The sequence below is a fragment of the Herpailurus yagouaroundi genome, unplaced genomic scaffold (genome assembly GCF_014898765.1).
Source record: "Herpailurus yagouaroundi ecotype Mexico unplaced genomic scaffold, PumYag 187, whole genome shotgun sequence".
Classification (NCBI taxonomy): Eukaryota; Metazoa; Chordata; class Mammalia; order Carnivora; family Felidae; genus Herpailurus; species Herpailurus yagouaroundi.
Window position 1 is genome coordinate 1,565,966 of NW_024412418.1, and position 26,834 is coordinate 1,592,799.

General features: G+C 43.2%; 1 protein-coding gene and 1 long non-coding RNA gene across 4 annotated transcripts; one reads left to right on the forward strand and one right to left on the reverse strand.

Moving 5' to 3' along the window:
• The first annotated feature begins 6 nt into the window (after window positions 1-6).
• Window positions 7-6,022, forward strand: LOC121043361 (high affinity immunoglobulin epsilon receptor subunit beta-like). The gene is made up of 6 exons (XM_040495027.1): window positions 7-34; window positions 479-610; window positions 1,492-1,548; window positions 2,475-2,618; window positions 4,015-4,116; window positions 5,361-6,022. Exons 2-6 carry the CDS (start codon window positions 491-493, stop codon window positions 5,484-5,486), a joined length of 549 nt encoding a protein of 182 aa, XP_040350961.1. The 5' UTR covers window positions 7-34; window positions 479-490; the 3' UTR covers window positions 5,487-6,022.
• Window positions 6,023-17,636: 11,614 nt separating this feature from the next.
• LOC121043755 (uncharacterized) lies at window positions 17,637-21,441 on the reverse strand. 3 transcript variants are annotated; one of them, XR_005797015.1, is made up of 7 exons: window positions 21,328-21,441; window positions 20,554-20,642; window positions 19,920-20,051; window positions 19,669-19,725; window positions 19,137-19,268; window positions 18,274-18,372; window positions 17,637-17,836 (listed from the first exon to the last, which is right to left on the reverse strand). It is a non-coding gene; the product is annotated as an uncharacterized LOC121043755 (long non-coding RNA). The 3 variants fall into 3 exon arrangements; XR_005797016.1 differs by having other exon boundaries at window positions 21,232-21,424; XR_005797017.1 differs by lacking the exon at window positions 19,920-20,051.
• Window positions 21,442-26,834: the final 5,393 nt, after the last annotated feature.

Consider the following 26,834-nt stretch of genomic DNA (forward strand, 5'->3'; position numbering starts at 1 on the left):
TGATTTCCTTAAAAAGAATCTGCAATCCCTGGGTGTAAGTTACCTTTAGCCCTGTAGACGTTAGGGGGTGAGTATGGAAAATTAAATGGTCTACAACTTTATTGGGGGTGAATTATTTTATGCCAGCTCATAAGACTGGGTAAAAAGTGGGTAAGAAAATATATCTGGGAGTACGCTTAGGTCAGATGTTTTGCTTTGAAGGTGTTTCAGGCTCCCAGAGTTCAAATGGGATGTTTGTGCCCAAATATAACATCCCCATGACGTAATATCCATCCACAGGGCCTGGGAAACCAACACCATTTTTTTTTTTTTTTTTTTTTTTTTTTGGATTTCACTCTTCCGAGGATTATTTTTAAGACCCAGTGAAGGTGGAAAAGATAAAATGCGATTCATATGTGGCCTTGAGATCGAGGGAGAAAAGTCTGTAATGTAGAGAGTTTTTCCACTTCCCCCCTGTATTCTATTTTTGTTCCTCCAGGTAGCTCAGATAATGATTGGCCTGAAATGTTTCTTATTTGGGATCATTGAGATTTTTCTTTACTGGCACTCTGACTTAAGGAATCTTTTATTCTGCTTTTATATTGGTTACCCGTTCTGGGCTGCAGCATCTGTGAGTATATCTGTTTGAACTACTTTGGGAATCAAAGAAGTTATTTAGAACTTGTAAATAAAGGAAAAATATATGTAATTAGTTTATCCTCTCTTTTTGTAGACAATAGCTGAGACTCCTTTTTAGACTCTGTTAGAGGCACTGTGCCAAGTAGATAGGGAATTTGTTAGGAGAGAAATTGACAAAGCAGCCTCAGGACCAGTTGTAAGTGTTTGGAGAAAAAAAAAAAAAAAAATGCTCCTGAGTCCCATGCTCCCTCCTTTGAAGGGAGAGATCATTCCTACTTGAGAGGATCCAGGTGTACTTTAGATAGCAAATGAGGGGCACCTGGGTGGCTCAGTCGGTTAAGCATCCGACTCCGGCTCAGGTCATGATCTCACAGTTTGTGAGTTCAAGCCCCGCGCTGGGCTCTGTGCTGACTGCTCAGAGCCTGGAGCCTGCTTTGGATTCTGTGTCTCCTCCTCTCTCTGCCCCTCCCCTGCTCATGCTCTGTCTCTCTCTGTTCTTAATAATAAATAAACGTTTAAAAAAAATTAAAGAAAGCAAATGAACTTTCAGGTTGGAATAAATTTGGATAGGTCAGGATGGGGGTAGGATGGGGGTGTGTAGGGCAGAATCATCCATCCTATCCAACTCTATTACGGTCAATGGCATCTACCTTGAGTTCTTGCCTCACTTTCTCTCCACATCAATATTCTTCCATCCACATGCCCCAAATGGACACACATTCAACTTGGTTCGATTCAATGCGTTGTTCTTTAGGATTATTCTTTTGGACTGGGAGAGATATGGGGTTAAGGTTAAGTCATCCAAGGTGGAGGTGGGTGATGTGGATAGGAAAGCGTTCTCCCCCGTTAATGTCTTTCCTGTCTCATGAACAGTTCATCATGTCTGGATCTTTGACCATCTCATGTACAAGAAAACAAACAAAATTTCTGGTGAGTATCAGTTTCCCTTTTGCTCCTTTAATGAGTTAACAAGAACAGTTGACTCTGACTCTCTACAGGAGGCCAAACCAAAACAAGATTTGGATATTCCAGTCTATTTCGTTGACTTGCAACTTTTTCAATGATCTATTTCATTGGCTTGCAACTTTTTCTTCAATCATCTGTTAATTCTTTAGAAAGTGAGACATACACTTAGCTTTTTTAAGAGAAGAAATTATCCAGGGCTGCCTGGGTGGCTTAGTTGGCTAAGCGTCTGACTCTTAACATCAGCTCAGGTCATGATCTCATGGTTTATGCATTCAAACCCTGTGTCAGGCTCTGTGTTGACAGTGCAGAGCCTGCTTGGGATTCTCTCTCTCTCTCTCTCTCTCTCTCTCTCTCTCTCTCTCTCTCTCTTCCTCCCTCCCTCCCCCACTTGCTTTCTATCTCTCTCTCAAAATAAATTAAAATTAAAATTAAAAAAAGAGGAGAAAGTATCCAACTGTCTGAATTTTAGCCTAGTAAGAAGCAAAAGAAGGGGGTCTTGACAGATAGATCCTTGTTTCAATGGTTGAAGAGACGCATTTTGGAAGGCTAAGATGGAGAGGGGTGCATGTTTGTGTTTGTATCAGGGAGCTTCTAGTTCAGGGTGGACATATTGAAAATCATTCCTACCAGTGATATCAGAAGAAACAGAACCCCCATAATGTTGGCTCCATGGGCTTTCATTTCTGGAGGATCACTTCTTCCCTTCTCTCCCATGATGTAGAGTGGCTTGCCAGAAAACTGCTTCAGTAAAACAGGAAATTGAATTCCTCATGAAGGATCCCTTACCTTAGCCCGTGAAGCCAGGGCGTGCCTCCAGGGTACTGCAGAAGATGTGTCTGGAAATACAAAGGGCCCTGAGTATTTCCATTAAAGGCTTTATTCTCTTCCAGATCGAAGTCAGTATTGGAGCTAACATTATCAGCACACTACTTTCAAGCACTGGGATAATTCTTCTCTCCGTGAATTTAGTTGACATAGTCTTACTTGAATGCTGGGAGTTACCGGCGTGTTCGTTGGTTAAATCTTTTATAACTGTAAGTACTAATTTGTTGGATGGTGTCTTCACACGTGATGTTTGTTTTCAGTTACCTCAGCCCTCAGCGACTAAAAGCCTATGATGAAGTTTCTAAACGTTGAAAAGTGATAGGAAAACAAATAAATATAAACATGACATTTGTTTTAAAAAAAAGTGAAACAACCTGATTTCAGAATTGCAGAATTATGTGTGTGCATTTCTGTGTGTCATTTTAAGAACACGTATTCTTATTATTCCAGATTTTCTCTGATGAACATGGGCTGTTCTAAAAAAAAATGATAAAAAGACTGCTCACAGATCAGTGTGCCCAGAGAGGAGGGACCTGATCTGGAACATTGAGGACTGGCCTATGGATTTCTGGTAGTGAAAATGATACAAAATTTGGGAGCTGGTCTGAGTCATTTTAATGTTAATTTAAAAGATCAATGGAGGGGCGCCTGGGTGGCTCAGTCAGTTGAGCATCTGACTCTTTTTTTTTTTTAATTTTTTTTTCAACGTTTTTATTTATTTTGGGGACAGAGAGAGACAGAGCATGAACGGGGGAGGGGCAGAGAGAGAGGGAGACACAGAATCGGAAACAGGCTCCAGGCTCCGAGCCATCAGCCCAGAGCCTGACGCGGGGCTCGAACTCACGGACCGCGAGATCGTGACCTGGCTGAAGTCGGACGCTTAACCGACTGCGCCACCCAGGCGGCCCGAGCATCTGACTCTTGATTTCAGCTCAGGTCATGATCCCAGGCTCATGGGATCGAGCCCTGCATCGGGCTCTGCACTGACTGTGGAGCCTGCTTGGGATTCTCTCTTTCTCTCTCTCTCTCTCTCTCTCTCTCTCTCTCTCTCTCTCTTCCTCTGCCTCTCTCCCCATGCTCTCTCTCTATCTCTCTCAAATAAAAAAATTAAAAAATAAAAGACCAATGGAATGTTAGTAAATCCATCCTTTCTGTGAGTAAAGTTGAGTCACATGATGTGTGTATGTGTATGAACGTGTGTGTGTGAGAGAGAGAGAGAGAGAGAGAGAGGGAGAGAGAGAGGGAGAGAGAGAGAGAAAAGTCCTGGTGTATTCAGTGTTTGACCAATGCGTGTGAAAAAATGGCTGAAATAGGAGTAACTAACTCCAGAATGTTAAGGGAGTTCTTTTGCAGAGCTCTGCCATTTAGAATTCCTAGAACTCATATTTGTTTCTGTAGGAGTTTATTTATGGTTGCTCGCTGAGGCAAGGTTTGTGCCAGACCCAATATTGTGTCTCAATGGAATGTGCATATCTTGGATAGGAAGTGCATTGTCCTCAAAATATCCACTAACCCTGACCCCTTGCCCCGCGGACAACCAGGATGAGCACATTGCAGACTAAAGCTGGTTGGGGAAATCTTAATTCTTGCCCTTCTCTTCTGCAGAATATTGTGATCCTTCAAATGATACTGACTTGTGTGCAGATTTTTATTTCGTTCTCACTCTGTGGGCTCACTTATACCATGGATGGCAAGGAGATCAGCTGGGTGAGTAGCCTTTTTTATTGAGAAGGTGAGGAAGCATTTAAAGCATCACAAAGAATCAGATGTGTTAATAGTTAACTTCAATCTCTGGTTGTATAGAGAATCGGCAAAAACAACAACAACAGCAAACACCCCCCAAAAACCCTCTTAATGGCAAGATGGGAGATGGGAGGTTAGAGAACAACAATTACATGTTACATTCACTAGCCACTCCATTTTCGAAATATTCCTTTGTATAGATACTTCGTTCATAGTCAGTTTCCCTCATTCACTCACACATGTATTTCTTACTCATCCATCTAAAATATACTGAACATGTATTACATTTACTGTGTTGGGAGATGGGGCAACAGTGGCTTTTCCCCTTTCTTTAACAAGTGGATGTCATAATAGATCGAATAAATACTTAAGGAAAAAAGTAGCAGCCAAGTAAGAGATACAATAGCTCTAGGAACAGCTAAGTGTGATTTCGATATTAATTCCATACCTCATAATTTTTCATGGAATCCCATCAGTCATACACACCCCAACACGTCAATGTGCTCACACACACAGACGTATTCATACGTGTATATGTAGTCTCCCACATCACCACGTGTGCGTTCCTCCATATTGATTCTGCAAAGCCCTCGTAAATGGTTGGCCTTTGCTACATGCAAAATGTCATACTGATATTTCTGTTTCCACGTCCCTAGGATAAAAGTCAGGGGGACATATCTCATTGTGTTCACGGATAGCATTTTATTATTTTTTATGGAATGACTGTCTCTCTTGCTACTACTCAAATCCCTGTAGATGCTGGCATGGACTGTTGGCTACATAAATACCTGACAAGATCACCGAAAAAAAAATGTATTTTACGGTGGTTCCAGACATGGCTAGAATTGCCCTATCTCTGCCTAGGCTGTTGTGAAAACATTGGCCTGCCAGGGTGTTTCAGCTTTGGCATTGTAGACATTTTGGAATGAATAATTACGTGTTGAGGGGTGGGGGGAGGTGGGGGCATGATCTGTTTAGCAGCATCCCTGGCCTCTATCTGCTTGATGTCAAAAATTCCTCCCACCCCCAATTTTGGCAACCAAAAATGTCTTCAGACATTGCTAAATATCCCCTGGAGGGTAAAGGTACCACCAGTTGAGGATCAGTGGGCTATACAGAACACTGCAGCAAAAAACTTACAAGATCAAATAAAAATCACTGAAAATCTGGTTGAAGTAATTGTCGATGTTGTGATGTCCTATTTCTAGGCTTCTGCACTAAGTTGCTTGATCAGATCACATTCTGAAGATCCTTATCAAGACTTACTGACTCAACCTGAAACCTACGAAGATTTAGTGCTTCAAGACGTAGACCAGGTTCACTCTCATCCGTGAGACACCATCGAAACATTTTTTACCACACCAGGGCATCTTGGATCCATGATGGCAACCAAAGACAGATCTGATAGGAATCTTCTACAAATCCCCTGCTCCCCATGTCTTTTATTATGCACTTTCACATACACAGACACAATTGGCACGGATATGTGCTTAATTTCACAGGTGACCAGCAAATACTAATATTAGCATTCCGTGGCCTAGTAGACCTCTTTTCATTGGGACGGTATTACCATTTTTGAGCCAATTTCAGTTCTTAGGCCTCAGAGAGGAATTTGTTGTTAGCCACTTACTCCTTCCTAGAAACTGTACTTCCCTCTGGGTTGACAGTTTATTCAAATGAAAAATCTTTGTGCAAATAGTTTGGGTGAGTAGTGGCATACCATCTGACACTGGGTCCAATCTAAGTTTCTTTGACTGTTGAATGTACTAGGTCTGCCTTGCTTGTGTCAAGGTGAACTTGACAAAATGTAATGCGATACAAAATGCACACTCTAATGTATGACACATAGTAAAAATCTAATGCAACCTCATTATTACCTGAATGCTCATTTAATCAACCTACTGCTCAATCTTTTTTCTTTTTTTTTTTAATAGTGTTGCTTTCTTCTTGGTGACTGGGTATCATGGTGTTTTGTTTTTGTTTTTGTTTTTGTTTTTGTTTCATAAGGCACTATCCAGGGTTTGGTTTATCAAAGGCAAATTTTTAGATTAGGATTTGTGTGTCTATTTTTTAAGAAGCGAAGAAAAACATCAGTAGGGAGGAAGAGAAGATAGAAGATAGCCAAATGAAGAGAGCAGGGGTAGACTGCTCAGGCTGCCATAAAAGAATACCACAGAATCAACAACGGAAATTTATTTACTCATAGCTCAGGAGGCTGGAAGTCCCAGATCAAGGTATCAGCTGGGTCGCTTTCTCTGAAGCCTCTTTTCCTTGTTTGTAGATGGCTGCCTTCTTGCTGTGTCCTCACATGGTCTTTCCTGTGTATATGTCTGTGTCCTAACCCTCCTGTGATAAGGACACCGGGGACAATTGGATTGCATAAAATATGGCTTCATTTTATCTTAATTAGCTCTTTAAAAGACACCATCTTCAAATACAATCCCCTTCTGAGGTATTGAGCATCAGAACTTCAACGTATACATTTTAGGAGGACACAATTCAGCCCATAACAAGAAAATGCAACCAGAAAAATATACCTTAGCGAGCCAGTTCCACCTGTATACGAAGTGGATCTTAGTTTAGAAGGGAAAATCTAGGAACTATATATCAACTCCTAGCTGTCGCTATTTAAAAGCTGTTCTCAGGAATTATTAATTCCCTGGCAATATCTTCCTGCCATGTACATATGTAGGACCTACCTCTCTGGGGTTGGAGAAAGTCCTCAGGCAAAGAATCAAGAGTGTGCTCTAGAAACAAGGCCTGTGGGACATGGGTTGGTCACTGACCAGTGTTGGCCAAATCATGTCCTGCTCAACTACACTCATTTCCTACGCTAGAGCCTTTTTTCACATGAAAACTTCTCAAAAAAATATATATATATTGCAATAGAGTAACAAACAATGGTACCCACAGCTACAGTTGTTCTGAAGCTTCGATAGTATCCATCAATTCCTTCTTTTAAGCTCCATTTTAGATTCCACGCACCCTCACTCAGTACTTCTGATTGTCTCAATTTCTTCTCCATTAGGGCAGCCCAGACATCCTCCTTTGAGAGGTCTGAGCCTCTGGTTTCATGCCTCCTCCAGGCCATGGTTGTTCCATTTACCTATTTGTGGTTATTACGAGACATGGAAACATCAGGAGGCATCCTGGTGAATCCCATGAGTTCCTGACATACTCCTTTACACCCCTATCACTTAAGAGCAATACTAATTCCTTAAAGAAAGTGGGTTCTATAGAGTACCTTCTTTCATTTTCTTCTGATTCACTGGTTTGAAGATTCCAAAATGACGCACTGTTACTAGTTTTGGTGGAACCCTTACAGTGTACCTGATAAATGCCTCACCCCTCCCTCATAGGAACCAACACTCTACTTCAGCAGAGAATAAACTTCCGGGAAAAGCATAAACCTTACAAATGGATCACTGGGATATTTCTTGAGAGGGGTCACCGTATTCTATCCATTAGGGTTATAATAATACATAATAGCCACTGGCTCAGAGATACATATAGCCATTTAAAGGACAAAGCCCCAACTCCCCAGAGTATGACAGAGTCTTGCAGTATATTTAAGAAGTCATTCTGGCATTCTAACAGGAAGAAATTAAGAACTTCTGTTCATCAAAGGACACTCTTGGGACAATGGAAACAGAGGCCACTGACTGGGGGAAAATATTTATAAAACATATATTTGACAATAGTCATGTATCCAGGATACATGAAGAACTCTCAAAACTCAATAACAAAATAGCAAACAACCCAAGTAATACATGTGAAAAATAATTGGATCTGGTGAATCTTCACTTCACCAGAGAAGATGTAGCAATTAGAAATAAGCACGTGACAAGGTACTCAAGATCACTGGTTGTTAAGAAATGCGAATTAAGACCATGAGATTCTTTTATACTCCTATCAGAATGGCTAAAATGAAAAAGACTGATCATAACAAGTATTGGCAAGAATGTGGAGAATAGAAACCTTCATACGCAGCTGGTGGGAAGGTGAAATGATCACACTGGAAAACATTTTGGCAGTTTCTTAAAAATCTGAATACATACTAATGACCCAGATATTCCACTCTTGGGTAAATACCCAAGAGAAATAAAAGTATATGTTAACACAAAGGCATATGTACACAAATGTTCATAGCAGCTTTATTCGTAATAGCTTTCAACCGGAAACACTCCAAGTGTCTGTTAACAAGGGAATACACAGATTGTAACGTATCCAAACAGAGGAATGCTACCACCAAGCAGTAAAAAGGAATGATCCGTCCGTAGACAATGCAACATGGATGAATCTCAATATAATTACACCAAGTAAAAGAAGACAGAAAAACTATATGCTGTATGATTCCATTTATATAAAATAGCAACAGAAAGCAGATCAATAATTTATGGTAATGGGGATGGGGGTGAGGAGGGGCAGGAAATTTGGGGGGAGTGATGTTTCTGTTCATTATCTTCATTGTGATGATGGTTCATGGTTGTGTATATAAGTCAAAACTTTTTGCATGGTAGTCTTAAAACAATGGTGGTGTTTATACACCAGTTGTACCTCAATAAAGAGTTTTGTTCTGTTTTTAAGACATTATTCACAGGCCAGAGGACTATTCCTCCAGAAAGCAGAAGCCGGAAGATAGATAGATGGCTAAGATGAAGACAGTTCTTCAGACAACTTTTCTAGCTGCCTTCACTCTCATGAGAATCAGTGCTCTCTTTACAGAAATTCAGAAATCACCCCTTGTCACTTGTAAAACTAAGAACATGCTCTTTCCTGGCAGGTGAGACACAATTACCATCTGGTTGGGTAGCTTCAAAAAGTTTGGATTCAGGCTCCAAGTCTTCCTCATATTACTAGACCCCGATTGCTCAGTCCTGTGTTTCTAGCTTTCCGTAATGGAGATTAGGTTATATCAGGTTACACACAACCCATCCACTCCCCTGATCTAGAGGGTGAGATCTTATCACACCTCGCTTTAGTTCCCTAAACTCATCTCCTGCTAGAGGAAAACAGCTCTTCTCCAAATATCCAGACAACAGGGAGGAGCTATCTCTGCCCCAGGACTACTCACTCGGGGTGGGTCTCCACCAAGCATGTTATTGACTCTCTAAGAGAGCGAGAAGTGGAAATTAGCTTGATTCTTTCCCCAGTCCTGCAACCAAGAGATGGCAAATGCTACTTTTAAATCTTCTGTGTTCCTTAGTGCAGATGAGGTACGCTGGAAGGTTCCCCTTTTAGGGCCTAATCTGATTGTGAGTGTCAGATGTATATATAAGATAGTTTAACTCTCGTGAGCAAATCATGCCATCCATCAGCTACAGAATATTTCACAACCGAGTAAACAGGGCATACTAATCTTCTTAGATATCGTCTATCTTTGGACAGTCCCTTGAACCAGGCCTTCTTGCAGCCTTGATCGTTTAGAGTTTGAAAGATACAACAACAACTCAATTAAGAGTAAAACAAACCATTAATCAGAGGTCCCAGTTACAGCTATCTATCTAAAATGGGAAACGTTGAGGCACCTGGGTGGCTCAGTCGGTTAAGCGGCCGACTTTGGCTCAGGTCATGATTTCGCGGTCAGTGAGTTCAAGCCCCACGTCGGGCTCTGTGCTGACCGCTCAGAGCCTGAAGCCCGTTTCAGATTCTGTGTCTCCCTCTCTCTGACCCTCCCCTGTTCATGCTCTGTCTCTCTCTGTCTCAAAAATAAATAAGCGTTAAAAAAATTTTTTTAAAAATTAAATGGGAAATGTTTTCAAAATGAAAATTACTAGAGGAAAAAAGTCAAAACAAAACAAAGACAAAGGGGTATTTCTGAAGACTGAGCATTCTGGAAATCAAACTGGGTTTCCTTAAGAAATAATAATATTGAGGACCAAGATTTGTCCTAAGGAGTTCAAATCTATTAAATGAATCAATCCTCACAACTCTTATCCGAGGACAGTGCCTATAAACAATGCTTTTACCAGTTAGGAACAAGAAATCTAGAGAAGTTAAGTGCCTTACACATGGTATGCAGGAAGTAGAAAATGGTGTGATGAGGGTAGACCCTGAAACAGACATATGGAAGTCTAACTCCTTACACATAATAGAAATTCATTTCTCAGGCACACAATAATTCACATTGAGCACCCCTAGCCAGAAGCAGCTCTTCCCCAGGTTGTGACCCAGTGACCCTGACCTCAACCGTCTGGCCTTCACCATTCCTTAGAACCCTATACGTATGTTAGTAAACTGTAAGGAAGGCACAACAGAGGAGGTCACCATGGGAGTCCATGCTCCAGACCTGTCAGTAATGTTCCAGAATAAGGTCTTAGTATAGAACTGCCTGCAGAGGATGCTAAAATGTAGTTAACTCTGTGTCTAGAATGGACGGCAAAATAGACTCTGAGCAAGAGTGAGTTTTCTCCACCACCTGTAATTCTGTTGGCAAAATTACCCACTGGCATTTTCCCATCTCAAAACATACTCACTCTTCTCATCAAAGGAAACAACTCCACCCAGTCAACATACTCGTCCTGAGAACCAGAACCTTTGGGTGTATGTAGTCTGCTTCATCTGTTCCGGCTGTTATTCCTCACAGTCAGAGACCTCTGAATTAAAAAACAGCAACACCAACAACAAATTCGTTTATTTTCCATCGCCCCCTACTCTAATTCGTGTATAGTCAAGGGTGGGAAACAACAGTTCCAAAAAGGGAGGAATGGAAAACATGCAGACGTCCTTGGTCTACAAGAATAATGGAACTCTGTAGGGCCAGTGTCATGACTGTTCCCTATGTTGTCAGTGAATGAGGTTGACTGTAGACAGCCTGCTTCAGTGTGGAATGTGCTTCTAGTCCATCGTCTCCTAGGGCCCTGGCTTAAGTGTGGGCTGGATATAAACCCAGTCACTCTGACTCTGATCCTATTACAGGAAACAAATAACAGGCACAGGTACATATTGATCTCAGGAACGATTTGCTCTGAGAGAAAAAGGACCCGTCACCTGCCTTATGAGAATATAAAAAACCGATAATATATCTATACACATTAGATACATGTAGAGATGAGAATGGGCCAGTTGAATATGCAAAGGCAATCTGGAAGCAAAGAGTGCTCTCCTGTAACTAATCTCATTTTCCTTCCTCCGCTTTTATTCAAGACTGACTTTCTCTTATGTTCTGCAATTAAACGTACACCCACTAAAGTGAAGAATGACTTTTAAAAGAACGAGCCCTGGAATCATATGCTAGTGCCGTTAGCCTGTGATCTTGCAAAATTACTTATTATCTCCATGGTCTCTAAAAGAGGACCATAGTAGACCTGTATCAGAAGGCTGTTTTGAGGAAAAATGAGATTTTTGTCTACAAAGTACATTTTGTCTGCAAGGTGCTTTATACATCTACAAAGCTGGACATATGCTAAAAGCTCAGTGAGTATTAGCCAATATTCTATCAGGCCTGATACTAGCTCTCTATTTTGCCTTATTCCATGCTTTATTTAAATTCCTATTAAAATACATATGAGCTGCAACATTATGCTAAGTATAAGAAGCCAGACATGTTGTATGATTCCATGCATAGGAAATATGCAGAATGGGTAAACCCACATAGACAGCGTGTGGACTGGTGGTTGTCAGGGCCTGAGGGAGGGGAGAAATGGGGGAGAAATGTTTATGTTATGTGACTTTCACTTCAAAAAATTGGGAAAAAAATACAGTATGGGCTTAGTTAGAAGTCGCTCTTGGATTTGCCATTGGAGAAGATATGAAAGGAGACATTGATGGCCGACCACCCCTTCCCAGATGGTGGCCCTTCGTCCTCCGCGGGAGTCCAAGCATCCGAAGTCATGCCTACAGGCTCACACATCACTGCACTGCACCAGCGTAAGAACGCACTGGGGCACTGCTCACATCTGTGCCTCTCGTTTCTCCCAGTATGAATTCCTTGGTTTTGCCATTTCACCCTTGCTACCTTGAACTCCCGATCTTGTCTCCGCTGTCACCCTTGGGGATTTGAAATTTTGTCTGGCATGCTTCTCCCTGACCCAGGCTCAGTGTCTAATACGGCCCCCTTCATGCCATCCAACGACCAAAGTGGTTAGCTCCGCCTCCAGGAATTTTTCTTTTTTCAGCAGGAAGTTGGATGAAAACAGGAAGTGAGGGAAGACCCAGGTTAATGCAGTGATTTCTCATTCTCCCACCATATCTGTATTGTCTTTGCATTCTGTGTCTTGGCAGGGCCTCTCCGGCCATTTTTAATTTTATACCACAATAAATGCTTCCATTTCCTAACCAGGGATTATTTAAGCCCATGAAACCTGCCTACCTGGACGGTGGCTTCCTGACCACATCACTTGTTTCTGCTGGAGAATCACCCTCGCCAAATTCCTACACTGAAACCCCTGTTTCATATTTGGCTCAAGGCCCTAGTAAGTCCCTGACGCTTCTACCATGAGTTTTTCAAGCCAGTGTCTTTCTTTTTTCTTTCTTTCTTCTAATTTTATTTATTTTTGAGAGAGAACGGGGAGGGGGGAGCAGAGAGAGCAAGAGAGAGAGAATCTTAAGCAACCCCTGCACTGTCAGCCTCAGCACATGGGGCTCACGAACTCACGAGCCACGAGACCACGACCTGAGCCGAAATTAAGAGTCAGATGCTTAACCAACTGAGCCACCTAGGCGCCCCAAGACATTACCTTTCTTAACTCGTGAATGCCCCAGGTTTTGAGAAGCATTTCCTTCCCCCATCTCTGTCCACAGAGGCATATGCTGCAGCGATTTGTGTGTATCTCAATTCATCTCCTTTGTAGAAGCACCTTTTATCAGGTGCTTGAGTTGTGCCTTCCTTCTCTGACACCGAGAGGCTATCAGGATGTTTTCATCTGAAGGCCTTCCCTTAGAGGCTTAACATTGACCTTTCTCCTGCATATTACCTCAGGAAACAGTAAATGTCTATCAGCCTATCTAAAAGTGGTATACTCTTTAGAAATGCACAGACGTAATCTCTTTTTAAATCTTATTTTAGAGAGAAAGAGAGTGCACAAGAGGGAGAAGGGGGCAGAGAGAGAGAGAGAGAGAGAGAGAAAGAGAGAATCCCAAGCAGGCTCCATGCTCAGCACAGAGCCTGACACAGGGCTCAATCCCCCAACCCTGGGATCATGACCTGAGCCAAAATAAAGAGTCAGACGCTCAACGCACTGAGCCACCCAGGCGCCCCCAGTTATAATCTTTGAATATGACTTTTGAGCCTCTGTACAAGCCTGGGGGTTTCAAATTCAGTAGATTGCCCTATTCTGTTTGCTTCTCAGTGCACGTTCTTCTTGGATGCCTTCCCAGACCAGACTGCCCACTTGAATTACAAGCTCATGAGTGCTTCAGAAAACACAGAAGACTCTCCTGAGCTGCAGGGAAAAAATAATTTTCTCCTCCTTGATGTGTGAAAGACTACTAGGGAACGCTTTTCTTCCTGCAACAGCCGATAGCCTACTGTCTTCTTTGGCATGTTGAGCTAGTTTCTTTACTGAGAAATTCCTCCCACGTGTTTACTGTGATGGTTAATGTTATGTCGACTTGGTTGGGCCACAGTCCCCAATTATTTGATCAAACCATTATTCTAGATGTTTCTGTGAAGGCATTTTTTAGAGGAGATTCACATTTAAGTTGGTGGACTTGAGTAAGACAGATTACCCTCCGTAATGTGGGTGGGCCTTGTCCAAGCAGTTGAAAGTCTTAGCAGAAAGAAGACTGACTTTCCAAGAGAAAGCAGCAGACTGCCTTTGGACTCAAAATGCAACATCTTTTCTTCCCTGGGCTGGATCTCCAAACTACTGGGCTACCCTGCAGGTTTTGGACTTGCGAGCCTTGGTAATTGTGTGAGCCAGTTCTTTGAAATAAATCTCTCTCTCCTCTCTTGATAGATAGATGGATAGATACATGAATACATAGACAGATACAGAAATAGTTATAGATATCCCTTATTGGTTCTATTATAGTTTATAGCTATAACTAGCCACCAAGGGACCATGATATTATACTCTCAATGGCTATCTTAGAAGAAACCCTGCATGGCCCTTCTACAGGGCAGCAAAAAGGTAATTCCTCCAAAAAGGTAACGTCCCTGCAGGAGGTTACCATCTGTGTGCATTATTCTACCCAAAATAGTAGTTTTGTTCTCTTTTGAGTGGTCCGGACTTAAGCATCAAGTACTGAGATTTGAGAAATACCCGATAAATATTATTTGTCTTCCTTCATCATCTTTCTACCCTCTTGAAAAATAAGTAAAACATAAGATCAAAAGGTCTGACAATGGTAGATGTGGCTTATAACTGGTGGCTGCTCGATTTCCCAAGAGTGGGTCTCAGAATGACACAACCATGCAAAGTCATGGCAGGGGTGGCCCCACACAGGGTTAGCACACCGTCACGGGCAGCAGCCCATTTTTCCATAGGGAGCAGTAACTCTCTACATGATGCCAGGTCCCTCCTCCCTGGCGTAACAGACTGCTTCCTCCTTTCTGTGGAAGTAGGAAGTGATGGATAAGAAAAAGGCCAGAAATGTTGCTCTGGTGGAGCTCCCTCCCCCTGGAAGGAAACACCCTTGGAAGAGAAAGCAACCCTCCAGCCATACCACACCGCCCAATAGTTACCCCTGTTCTATAGATGGGAGAATTCAGATCTAGGAAACATAAGATCTACTCCTGTAAGGGGTGCCTGAGTTGCTCAGCCAGTTCACTGAGTTGGATGACTCTTGGGGTTTGGCTTAGGTCACGGTCTCACAATGCGTGAGTTTGAGCCCCGTGTCAGGCTCCACACTACTAGCGCGAAGCCTGCTTTGGATTCTCTCTCTCTCCCTCTCCCTTTGCCCCTCCCCTGCTCTTTCTCTCCCTCTCTCAAAATAAATAAATAAACTTAAAAGAAAAAACCACTGTTGAAAGTCACACCATTCATAAGTAGTTTGACTATAGTTCATGCCCGAGTCCATCTATTGTGGGGGAATCTACTCATGCACTGTTCTTTATAAAACAACACTAGCTTTTCATAGGAAATAGAGAACCCCTTTGGTATGCTTTATGCCAATGAAATGTGAGTTGAGGCATTTAAGGAGCTGGCATTGCAAATACGCACATTCTCATAAAGATCATGGCCTGGTGGTTTACAGAAAGATTCTCATAACTGGATTAACTGAAGGATATGAAACAAAATAAAAAGAAAAGAAAAATAATGAGGAAATCTCTAACATGAATTATGGGGTAGGCTTAATTATCATTTTCAAAAATAATCAGAATCCTCTCTCTCCGTGGTCTGGGCATCTCCCCGTGAGGATAGACCATATGCGCCATTACTCTGCTTCCTCTGATGTGTCCCTCCTCATTCTACTTAAGGCCCCTTCCTCACTTCATCCATCATAGACCTACTGAGGTTGCCACATGGAGTTGTGGTTCATTAATTTTCACTGCTTTATAATGTTCCTAAGTGTGTACATATCCTCCTCTCTCGTGTGTGTGTGTGTGTCCATTTATTTGTTCAAATACATAAATATAAAAACAAATGAATAAAATTTTTTTGACATCTTGTTTGACAAATTTTTCATTTGTATTTGTGTGTGTGTGTGTGTATATATATATATATATAATCCACCATGCTATATAGATGGATGTTTGCATTGTTTCAATTGTTTGCTATCCTTCCTTTAAGATACCTTGCGGTGCCTGACTCCCAGTCTACATGAGTACAAGTGTACTCTTGGGTCTATACCTAGGAGTGCAAGAACTGGGTCTTAGGAAATGCAGTATGCAACTTTATGAGAAAACTTAAAGTGGTCTTCCGAAGTGCTTTTTTTAAATCAAATGTCTCCTTCAAAATAAGAGCAAATATTCACATTGGTCTGCATGTTCGCCAACAGCTGGAGTTACCAGGTTCCCTAGTCAGTGGGAAGTTGTGCCCCACTATGGACTTAACTGACATTTCTCTGAAGACTGATGAGGTGAATTTTCTTGTGTTTCTTTTTTATTTGCATGTCCACATCTATGAAGTCCCTGGTAATATTTTTTGCCCTTTTCTATGTTTGCTTTTTAAATTGGTTTGGGGCCATCTGTAAAGACTCTGCACATTAATCCTGTTGACGTTTTGTGTGTTACAATTATATTCTAGAAAGTTACTTCTTGATTTTTCACTCTATATTTCTTTTTAATTGAAAAATTAATTTTTCACGGACTGTATAAAACATACTTCGGGCAACTTTTATGCACCTTGTTTGACAAATTTTTCTGTGCCTCAACATAATAATATATCCTTCTACACTGCCTTATAGACTTTGTAGTGGTTTTCTTCTCTAAATTAATCCATTATTCATGCGGAATTGCCTTTTTTTAATGATGTGAGTTATGAGTCCAATTTTACCTTTTCCCCCCCTTAAGATCACTTAAGATTATTGGTCCAGCATCATGGATTTTCCCCACAATGTACATCTGGATCACCCATCGTTTATTAAAACTGGAAGACAAACCAGTGTCTCCTCAAACAGGACAAGCAAGGATTGCTTAGTAAAGGGTTGTTTACATCTCGCTTTAAAATATGTAGATTCCTGGGTGCCTGAGTGGTCATTAAACATCTGACTTTGGCTCCGATCATGATCTAATGGCTTGTGAGTTCAAGTACCACATGGAATGAGCTCGAGCCCTGCTTCAGGTGAGCCCTGCTTTTCTCTCTCTCTCTTTCTCTCTCTCTGTTCACCATGGAATTCTCTCTCTCTCTGTGTCTCTGCCCCTCACTCACTTGTGCCCTCTCTCTCTCTCTCTAAAAAAAAAAAAAAAAAAAAAAAAAAAGGGACATTCTCCTGAATTATCTCTTGGGCCCAATATAATCACAGTCCTTGGCTCGAGCCCCTTCGAAGCCAGCAGTGGGGGGCCAGGCCCTTCTCACACTGCATCTGTGACTCTTTGATTGTCACATCACTCTCCATGACCACAACCAGAAAATTTATCTACTTTTAAGAACCTGTGTGATTCTATTGGGCCAGAAAGAAAATCCAGGATTAGTAATCTTCTTAATTCTTTTTGCAATGTTTGACTCCCATTTGCCATGTAACATATTTAATGGTTCTGGGAATCAGGATCTAAAGAGCTTTGAGGACTGATTTTTCTGAATACCACACTGCCCTTGTCTGAGAGTGTCATCAAGGAACATAGGAAGAAAAATATAGGTTATATTCTGTTTGACGCTAGCTAAGAATTCATTGGCAGTAGAAATGTCCTGGATCTTCATCCAGAGGGGCAGAATCTAAAAAAAAACTAGGGACACATGGAGCTGTTGGAATAAGAAGTAACCAACATGGACTTCTTTCCTCTGGTGAAAGATTCGGCACGACATGGACTGATACAAGAAAATCTGAATCAAGCAACTTATTTCCATTTACACAGATTTGGAGACCTTAAAATGACACTGTTTCCTGATTCCTTGAAAAGCTGGTAGATCTTACGGTGGGGAATCAAAAGAATAATCCTCATCAGCAAATAAAAGCAGTCTTTATTATCCTGTGTTGTACTCTCAGTCTCAGTCCCATGTGGTAAACAGCCAACTGAGGGAGATTCGATAGGTCAAACTGACTGGAAATGCCACACCACAGGGATCTATTGAAATGTGACCTCGTCATACAAATGGTCAGGAGAGGGGCTGTCGTCATTATTTGGTAAGAAAACCACCACCTGTGGAAAAATCAGAACATGAGATTCTTGTAGTCGACAATAGGGAGAAAGAAGTCATCTCATTTGCTTTAGAAACCGTATGGTCACTGAGCACCTTCCTTCTGAATCCTGACACTTTGCAGGTCTAGGTTCCCATTCTTGCCTTAACCTTCCTTTCCCTACACCTCTTCAACAAATGCCAGAAGTGACCTTCGTTTGAGAAAAAGAGGACTCTTCAGTGTCTAGGGATAGTTCTTTGGCTGAGTGTGGTTGGCTATTTCCCTGTGTCTCCCCCTGTGTCACTTCCTTCAAAGAAGATAAAGACTTTATACATGGAACAGCACTTTCCCTCTTCCTAATCTTCCCCACAAAAAGAATAGAGGACCCGCACAGAGAGCGAAGCAGAGTAGAGAGAGAAGGAGAGAGAGAGAGACCCCATAAAGACCCAGAACACTCACCTTGTTGACGGAACAGGCCGCCCTGCACACAAATATGGAGAGAGCCAGAGCAATGCAGCCTTCCGCCAGAGACAAGAGCAGCAGTCCGGTTAGCATGCCCTGGAAAACACATGGAAAACCCCCACAGGCTATGGAAGACAGAAAAGCAGGCGTTGTAAGAGAGAAAATTGTTGGCAAAATTTCACATCTGGCACTAGGAACCCCTTTCCTTAGGAGGGATTCCTGAATTTTCTCCCACTTCAAACAACTTGAAAATGGATCGTTGGAATTCTACTCTTACTCACAGGGTCTAGAATGGCAGGTAAGTCTGGGCGTGTCCATACTGATTTCTGGTGGTTTGTTTGCCTGATTGCTACCCACCTTTCATGACCAGTGTTGACTTTTGGGCCTTACACGTCTCCTTTGGTCCGTCTGCCGTTGTTCCTTATGACACACGACACCCTACAGTTAACCCTCTGAACTTCTCCCTCACTCTGGTTGCACCATGCAATTCAAATACCAACACACCCTCCCCAGTCATATCAGGTGGTTGTTCATGGAGCACCGGGAACACCAGTTTTTCTTTTTTCTCTTCGGATGGCTTTTCAAATCAAGAGAAAAGTGCCCCAGGGAAAACTGAGTTCTTGCAGAATTTTCCACTCACCAACCACACATCGGGGCCTTCAGACACGAATGGTACTAAAAAGCTAACTTTTTTTTGCTCAGTACTCCCAGCAAGACACAAAAGGCTAGGTCCCTTAGCCTTCAGGAGAGTGTCCAGAATCTAAGTAAGCAACGGCTGCCAATTCCATGGTGAGAATTAAGAGAAAAATTCAAACAAAACCAGTTAACAGGTTTCCATGACTGGGACCGGATATACTTACTATAAATGCAACTGCATAGGAAGACTTCCACATCATTGTGTCATACGTGATTATTTCTTCAAAAATTATCACAATTATGCCAATGCCTGCTACGGTGGCACTGACTGTATTCATTCCCAGGCTGCCTTGGATCTGAAGGAGAATAAGAAAGAAGAGTTGTTGCAAACCTTTCTCGTGTTCTTCCCAGGTTAGATGTGCCAGTCGGGGACATTCAGCTCACTTGAGCTGAGTCTGGGAATTGACTTGGAGATCTTCCCCAGTTTAAAAAGGAACTTCTGGTAAAGTCGTGGTTTTGACTCCCTCAGGCACTCTCGTATAGCAAGCACGTGGGCACGTGGAACCTCACAGAGCACAGAGCTAAGCCCATCATTCTTGCCTAAGTGCCACGAAGGAAGCACTTCTAGGGACCCCCCTGGAACCACTTCTAGGGTCCTTCTCTAGAGAACCAGCAAGTTGTAGGTGCCTTAGCCTCGTAGCTGAACAGCTCCTTACTTCACTAGACCCATCCGAGCCTCCGCAAGGAAACACTTACCAAACCCTTGGTTACTTTCCTTCCAGCAGCAATGGACAGCGCTCCAGATATGAAGAACTGACCAGAGAGAGAAAACCCACTCAGAGCTTGTCCCATCCACCTGATTTCCCCCACTCCCCTGACAGTGTTATCTACCCAGTCAGCCCAAGATTAGGACCTAAACAGCAGTGCATGGGTTTTTGAGAGACAAGGATGAAGGTCTTGAAGACCTTTGAAAAATTTGAAACACTGGAACAATCACTAATACTCACAGAGAAGGGTCCCCATAGGTGATAGCGTATTTCAGTGGTAATGCAAAATTGAGAATCATAGTCATATAGGGGGAAAGGACTGATTGTCACACCCAGGCACAGTATTATCAGCCCAATCAGGATCTGAGCCACCTGGAAGGTAAGAGACATCCTATGAAGGGCAGCTTCTCAGGAGGAAGATTCTCTCTCAGATCAGTGCCTGTTAACTTCTTCCCACCGCTGAGACCCCAAGCCTGAGAAGGTCCCAGGAAGGTGACAGTCTACAGAGCGAATCTTTTTCCTTGTCCAATGCAGGACACTGACATTAGTCTGAAAGTATTTATTCCTAGAATTACTACCTAAGTAGAAATTTTTTTTTTTTTTTAATTCCAGTGGTGGACAGCTTTCCACCATTTCTTTCCACTTCCTGAATCTGTAAGGTCTGTGACGTTCAGGATGGTTCCGTTCAGCTCACGACCACCGTCGATGATCTAGAGAAGGGGGGTATTGCGAGGAAACCCCAGTCTTGTGTCAGGAAGCCTGCCCCTCCCCACAGCCTGCACTCTGATCTCGGGCCCACTCACCCCTAAGACCTGGGGCTGCCCCTTCAGGAAGAGCAGCAGACTCTGCTGCTGCGAGGGCAAAACCCAGGTACCTGGCCAGTGTGGTTGGGTTATACTCTCACTCTCAGGAAGGTTTATCGTGTAGTCCCGGGCTGTCTCTGCCTCAAATGTCCCTGTGTTTCTGTTGGCACCAGGAAAGAAAACACTTCTCAGCATGGATTCACTTTTTTTAAAGGTTTATTTATTTTTGAGAGAGAGAGAGAGAGAGAGAGAGAGAAAGCAAGAGGGGGAGGAATGGGCGGGGGGGGGGGGGACAGAGTATCCAAAGCAGGCCCCGCCCTGACAGTGGCCATCTCCACGCGGGGCTCAAACCCACAAACTGCAAGATTGATGACCTGAGCCAAAGTCAGCCGTTCAATCGACTGAGGCGCCCCCTCAGCATTTCACTTTTAAATATCTTCCTTGTTCCTCAGCAAAATCCAGGGACAGGGGATTTGGTGTCTCTGGCATAACCCAGAGTTTTCCTTCTATCCCGGTTCCCATACCTACCCAAGCAGTCAGCTCAGAATAATCTAGACTGCGTTCCAGCTGCCTCTCCTTGGCAATGTGCACACAGTTATTGATCCTAAAGCAGAGACTCTAAACCTTGTAAGACTGAAAGCCAGATATTTACCTTCCGCTCATATTCCAGAAGCAAAAGCAACTGCCCGCTCACAGCAAGATTTCAAGCAAGATTTTTCCATTCACAAATTTTCTCTAGCTCAACTTACGGAATGCCCCATAGTCCAGACACTTGTATGCCTCCCACCTAGACGCCTTCTCGGAGACAAAGCATGGGGTAAAGATGAGAAAAGATTTCTTCCTACCTATGCATCTCCTCAGCACACACAAATGGGTGGTTGTGCCTTCTGCGGCGTGGTCTCGAATTCACAGCGTTCAAAGACAGTGACCTGCTCTGATGTATGATGCGTGAAGAAGACTCTGCTCGGGATCCCGGGTTGGCCATTTGTTTCCTGTGACTTATCTCAACCTTCCCAGATGAGTATCTGTGATGTGCTTCAGCTAAGATAATAATCGAGCTCCACTTCTCACACATAAAGACTGTATCAAAGGGCACACGTGTTCTCAACACCAGCTCCTCCCCACTGCTGTGCTCCTCTTCGGAACTAGGCAGAAGTCTGTGTTTGCCCAGATCCTCAACGACTGGGACCCACACCGATGGGGTGTTGGAGTGGTGGGGTTTCAGAGCTGTCGGCCGAGAAAGAATTGTTGAGATATCTTTGGTGCAAAAAAGGTGATTTTATCAAAGCACGGGGACAGGACCCGCGGGCAGAAAGAGCTGCCCCAGGATCGAACCATGAGAAGAGACTGGAGTTGGGGGAGGTAAAGTCAAGAGGAAGTTTCCAAAGTGATTTTCATATGCTAAAGACACAGGATCCTGGAGGCCCAGCTACTGTCCAGCTCAGGTTGTTTTGCCCCCTAGCAAAGCATCAACATTAAGACGGTGGGGAGTTCCTGGAGGAATGTTATGCTCTGCCTGCTTCAAGTATTTGTCAACAGGCTGCAGGTTATAAGGAAATTGAATTTTATCTGCCATTTCTTTCTGCCTCTGTTTCCCACATCACACACTATCCTGGCTTGATGTAGTAGAAGCTGGATGCAAATGATGAGTTTTCATAAATAAAGGCTTTGCTGAAGCCTCTGATGAGGGAGCTTGGGGCCAGCCGAGGGCCAAATACAGGCTGGCCCCCCCCCCCCCCCCCCCCAGCCCCGACCAGGTGGAATATGTCTGATATTCCTCGGACACTCCTGGCTACCCAAGAACAAAGGAAAGGGGTTTAAATGCTTGCCGTGGTGATGTGGGAAACTAAGGTAAATGACAAATTAAATTCCCTACTGCCTATAGCCCATTGCCAAGTCCTGGAGACGACAGAGTGACCTCCCTCCAGGAGCTCAGCTGCCCCAAGGATGACGCTTTGCTGGGGGCAAAAGAGAACCTTGGCTTACCATTGTCCCAACCTCGAGGATCCTGTAAATCTACTTCCTTTATCTCAACTGCCCCAGGATATACGCTGGCAATCATGCTCCAAACTTATGCCCGACACCGCCCCCGGGGCCCGCGCCCCACCTGAGGGGTCTCATGACTGAGATTTTATTAAACAGTGATAAGTGGTGTTTTCTTAGCAACAGCTAACCCCTCAGTGTCCTGGAAGCTTCACTTCCAAAATTCTTTGGAGACTTACTCTATCCCTGACCCCCTCCCAACCTGAGGATATATAATGAGTTACCCATCAGGACCCCAGTGCAGCTCTTCCTGCCCATGGGTCCTGTCCCCTTGCTTTAACAAAATCACCTTGCGGCACCAAAGACTTCTTCAAGAATTCTTTCTTGGCCGTTGGCTCCAGACCACTCACCGTCACCCCAAAGCTTCGTCAGCCTCTGTTTTAATTAATTCTATTTTATGTTATTTTATATGAGCAATGAAGTTGATTTTATTACATAACATTTTCAACTCCACAAGACACTTTCCGTATTAAACTTTGGGTTGCATGGGAAATTTTTATCACAAGTTGATTTTTTCTGGACTTGCAGTCCATGGTAACCTCTTGTAACCCACTTCACAAAATGAAAACGGTGTTGTTCTTCTGCCCGATTCTAGCCGGATGCACCACGAGGAAGAAGTATCTCCGAGTTATCCGTGACATGTGTGCCTGTGAGAAACAGTGAGCGTTTATGCAGATGGTATCTCTCTCCCAAATTCCTTCTTTCTCCTGTTAGCCTGTCCTCCTACAGGCTGACACACTGATTCTCGAAGGCATCACCTTCCATAACCAATATCCAACAGTATTTCCTGAATAATAGCAAAAGCCCCGTGATGGTGATGCTTATGTAGTAGAATAACTCTCGAATTCCCCTACAGCTCTGAGGTCCTTGTAGGCTGACTTCCAGCCATAACCACTCCCCTGAGAAAGTGCTCCCTCTACTGTCCGTGTTTAGGCTAGCAAGTCCTTTTCAAAATGATAAGGTGCCTTTAGGCCACAGTTTTGGTTTTAGGCTGTAACCTACGCAGCAGTCCCACAAGAATCCTACTCTCTTGGAAAAGGTGTTTTGTTCTGGGCCTCATACTGACAAATCCGTCCTACGTGGTGTGAATCTTGTTATCGCCACGAAGTTCCAGGGGTTTGTATGGTCTCAGCCCATCTAATAGTATTGCAATTGGCTAGAAATGTCTGGAGACACTCAGCTGGGCCCCTGTGAGCTTCCCACAGATGTCTCCCCTTTCCAAACCGACGTTAGGGATGGACCAACTTTTGTGGTTATGATTGCAAGACACCCTTCGGAAGCCATCTTCAGGAAATCTGAAAAAATAAAGATTTGTTACAAGACCAGGAAATTACACAGCACACTGTGGTCACATTGTGAAGTCAAGGGTGGGGGGACAAGAGAAAGCAGGGGCCTGGGGTTCTGCTCTTATTGGGGACAGGGTGGGGGCCTAGGGTCTGGGGGACTCACTCTTTGCCGGTGAATTTAAAACACAAGAGTAGGAATTTCAAGCATGGGAAGAGAAAAAACAAGCGGCCCAAGGTATCAGTTAGGGAAATCGCCAAAGGTCTCTAAAATAAAGGGGTCAGTGCCAGAGGTGTTATGACTCTTTACCAGATGGCTGGCAGTGTGTTTATTCTAGACGGTTATCTGGGAAGTGGATCCCTGTTTGAAAGAACGCCTCTCTCCAAATCAAAGCTTAAGTTGGCAGGCGCGTGCATTACCAAAAACAAAAACAAAAACAAAAACGTCAGGGCTTACACTATACCTGATGAGGTTTTTGGGTGATGAGGGGTTCATGGGGTTTGGAGCTGAAAGCCAAGAAAGCACTCTTAAAGACGTCTTTGGTGCAAAAAGGTGATTTTATTTAAGCACAGGGACAGGACCCGTGGGCAGAAAGAGCTGCACTGGGCTTGTGAAGAGTGGCTCATTATATACTCTGGGGCCAGAAGTGGTAAAGTCAAAAGGGAAGTTTCCAAAGAGAGTTTCATATGCTAAAGACTTACTGGAGGCCTATCTATTGTCAAGCTAAGGTTGTTTTTCCCTCTAGCAAAGCATTAACATTAAGATAGCAGGGGGTTCCTGGGCTTTCGGCTATTGATGGGATTGCCTTTTTCTTGTAAACTGTTGGAGACTTTTATGAGTTAACCACTTGGTTTTTTGTCCTTTCCTGTTTTGGGGTAGTCGGGACTGTCCAAGAGATATCACACATATCCCACCTGGGGCGGTGGGGTGCGCTAGCTTGTACTTTGCCCTCTGCCTGCCTTATGCTCCCTCATCAACACTGATGCATAAGAACTCTCCTCTGAGGGCAACTCTGTTGGATCCAGGCCTTTACCCACTGTGACAGGTTAAGTCACAATATCTGGAGCTCAAAATGTGCTTCCACTTAGGGATCAATCATGCACCCCCAAACGTTCCTTTCTACTCAGTCTATCTAGAATTAGTAATCTGTCTCCTTATTGTGATGTTAATAATCCGTGTCAGTAATGATCTGCCCTTCTGCTGATCTTTCTAGAAAGTGTCCTAATTCTTACACACTATTCTCTGGGGATTTCCTATCCCTTTGACCCTAGTTTCTGGTATACGTACAGTTTTTGAGTGGAAGTGATTTTAACTGAGCAATTTCTGAGTAAATAAAACTCTTCTCAGGAGGTCATGGAGGCAGAAGGCTACAGGTAGTAAACCTATCACCTCCTATTCTTTCAGACATCAGGCTTTAAGCAGGGGCACTAACAATAAGCAGGTAATGGGATCTTCAACTAATTCCGTACACCTAGTGCTCCCTATCAATGTGCCTTGGTCTGTTTTTCCCGAAGCCCACAAAGATGGGTGGGGAGCTGTCCCGATGAGGAGAACCGAGTCCAGAGAAATGGAGATAAAATGAAATTTCCTTACAACGGCAACCTACTAATACCCGAGACATGCACAATGTAACATTCCTCAAGGAACTCACAGCTTCCTTAATGTTAATACTTTGCTAGAGACTAAAAGCAACCTTATCTTGACAACAGCCAGAACCCCAGGATCCTGGAAGTCTTCTTTAACATAAGGAAATCCCTTTAGAGACTTCCATCATCTCTACCCACCCCTACTTAAAAATATATCATCAGTCGCACCTCACAATCATAACGCAGCTCTTTCTGCCCAAGGGTCCTGTCCCAGGGCATACTAAAACACCTTTTGCACCGGAGACATATCCAGAGTTCTTTCGTGACCACTGTTCTCAGTGACCTCACATCAATCCCAACAGCCAATTCTTACCCTGTCCATTCACCCCTTCCTCCTTCTTGCCTTTTAATCCTAAAATTGCACCACCTCTTCTGAAAACTGACTAGTGGTTTCCAATAAAGCTGAATGTGTGTGTCCTGAGACAAATGTCTGGATAAAGAGAGCAGGTTTGATAGCGAAAGGAAATTTTAAATCCTGCCAACTCAGAATCCTCTCCACAAAATGTGGGAAATGATGTGGTTTGATGTGGGGTGCATGAGGGAATGGTCAAGAAAGAATTCTTAAGATGTTTTTTTGGTGCGAAAAAGGCGGTTTTATTAAAGCACAGGGATAGCTCCCCTGGGCAGAAAGAGCTTCACTGGGGTTGGGAGGAGTGATTGATTACACACTTTTAATTTGGGAGGAGTAGAGACAAAGGAAGTTTCCAAAAGGATTTTCGTATGTTAAAGAAGACTTCCAGGATTGTTGTCAAGTTAAGGTTGTTTTTGCCTCTAGCAAGGTATTACCATTAAGACAGCAGGGAGTTCCTGGAGGAATGTCAAACTTCCCTGTCTCAAGTATTTGTCAATGAGCTGCAAGTTATAAGGAAATTTAGCTTTATCTATATTTCCTTTTGCCTTTGTTCTCCACAGCAGAAAATACAGGAAACAACTTTACTTTTTTTTAAGTTTATTTATTTATTCTTAGAGAGAGAGAGGGAGAGAGAGCCGGAAAGAGAGAGAATCCCAAGCAGGCTCTGCAGTGTCAGCACAGAGCCCGACGTGGGACTCGAACTCAAGAATCATGAGATCATGCACTGAACCGAAGGCAAGAGTCAGATGTTTAACTGACTGAGCCACCCAGGCGCCCAGGTTTTACTTTTCTTTTTAATGCCACTGAATTTATTTATAGTTGTATTGCCAAGTCTACAATATCCACAAATTTTGCCCATAAAAAAAAAAAAATGATGTCAAATTGACACACAATGTTACCATACCTTAGGTGTATAATATACTGATAAGACATGTCTGCACATTGCAGTGGGGGAGAGGAATCTTCCTCTGCCTTTCAAGTTCTTCCAGCTGGACTAAGAATTCAATTTACATGAGACAGATTAACA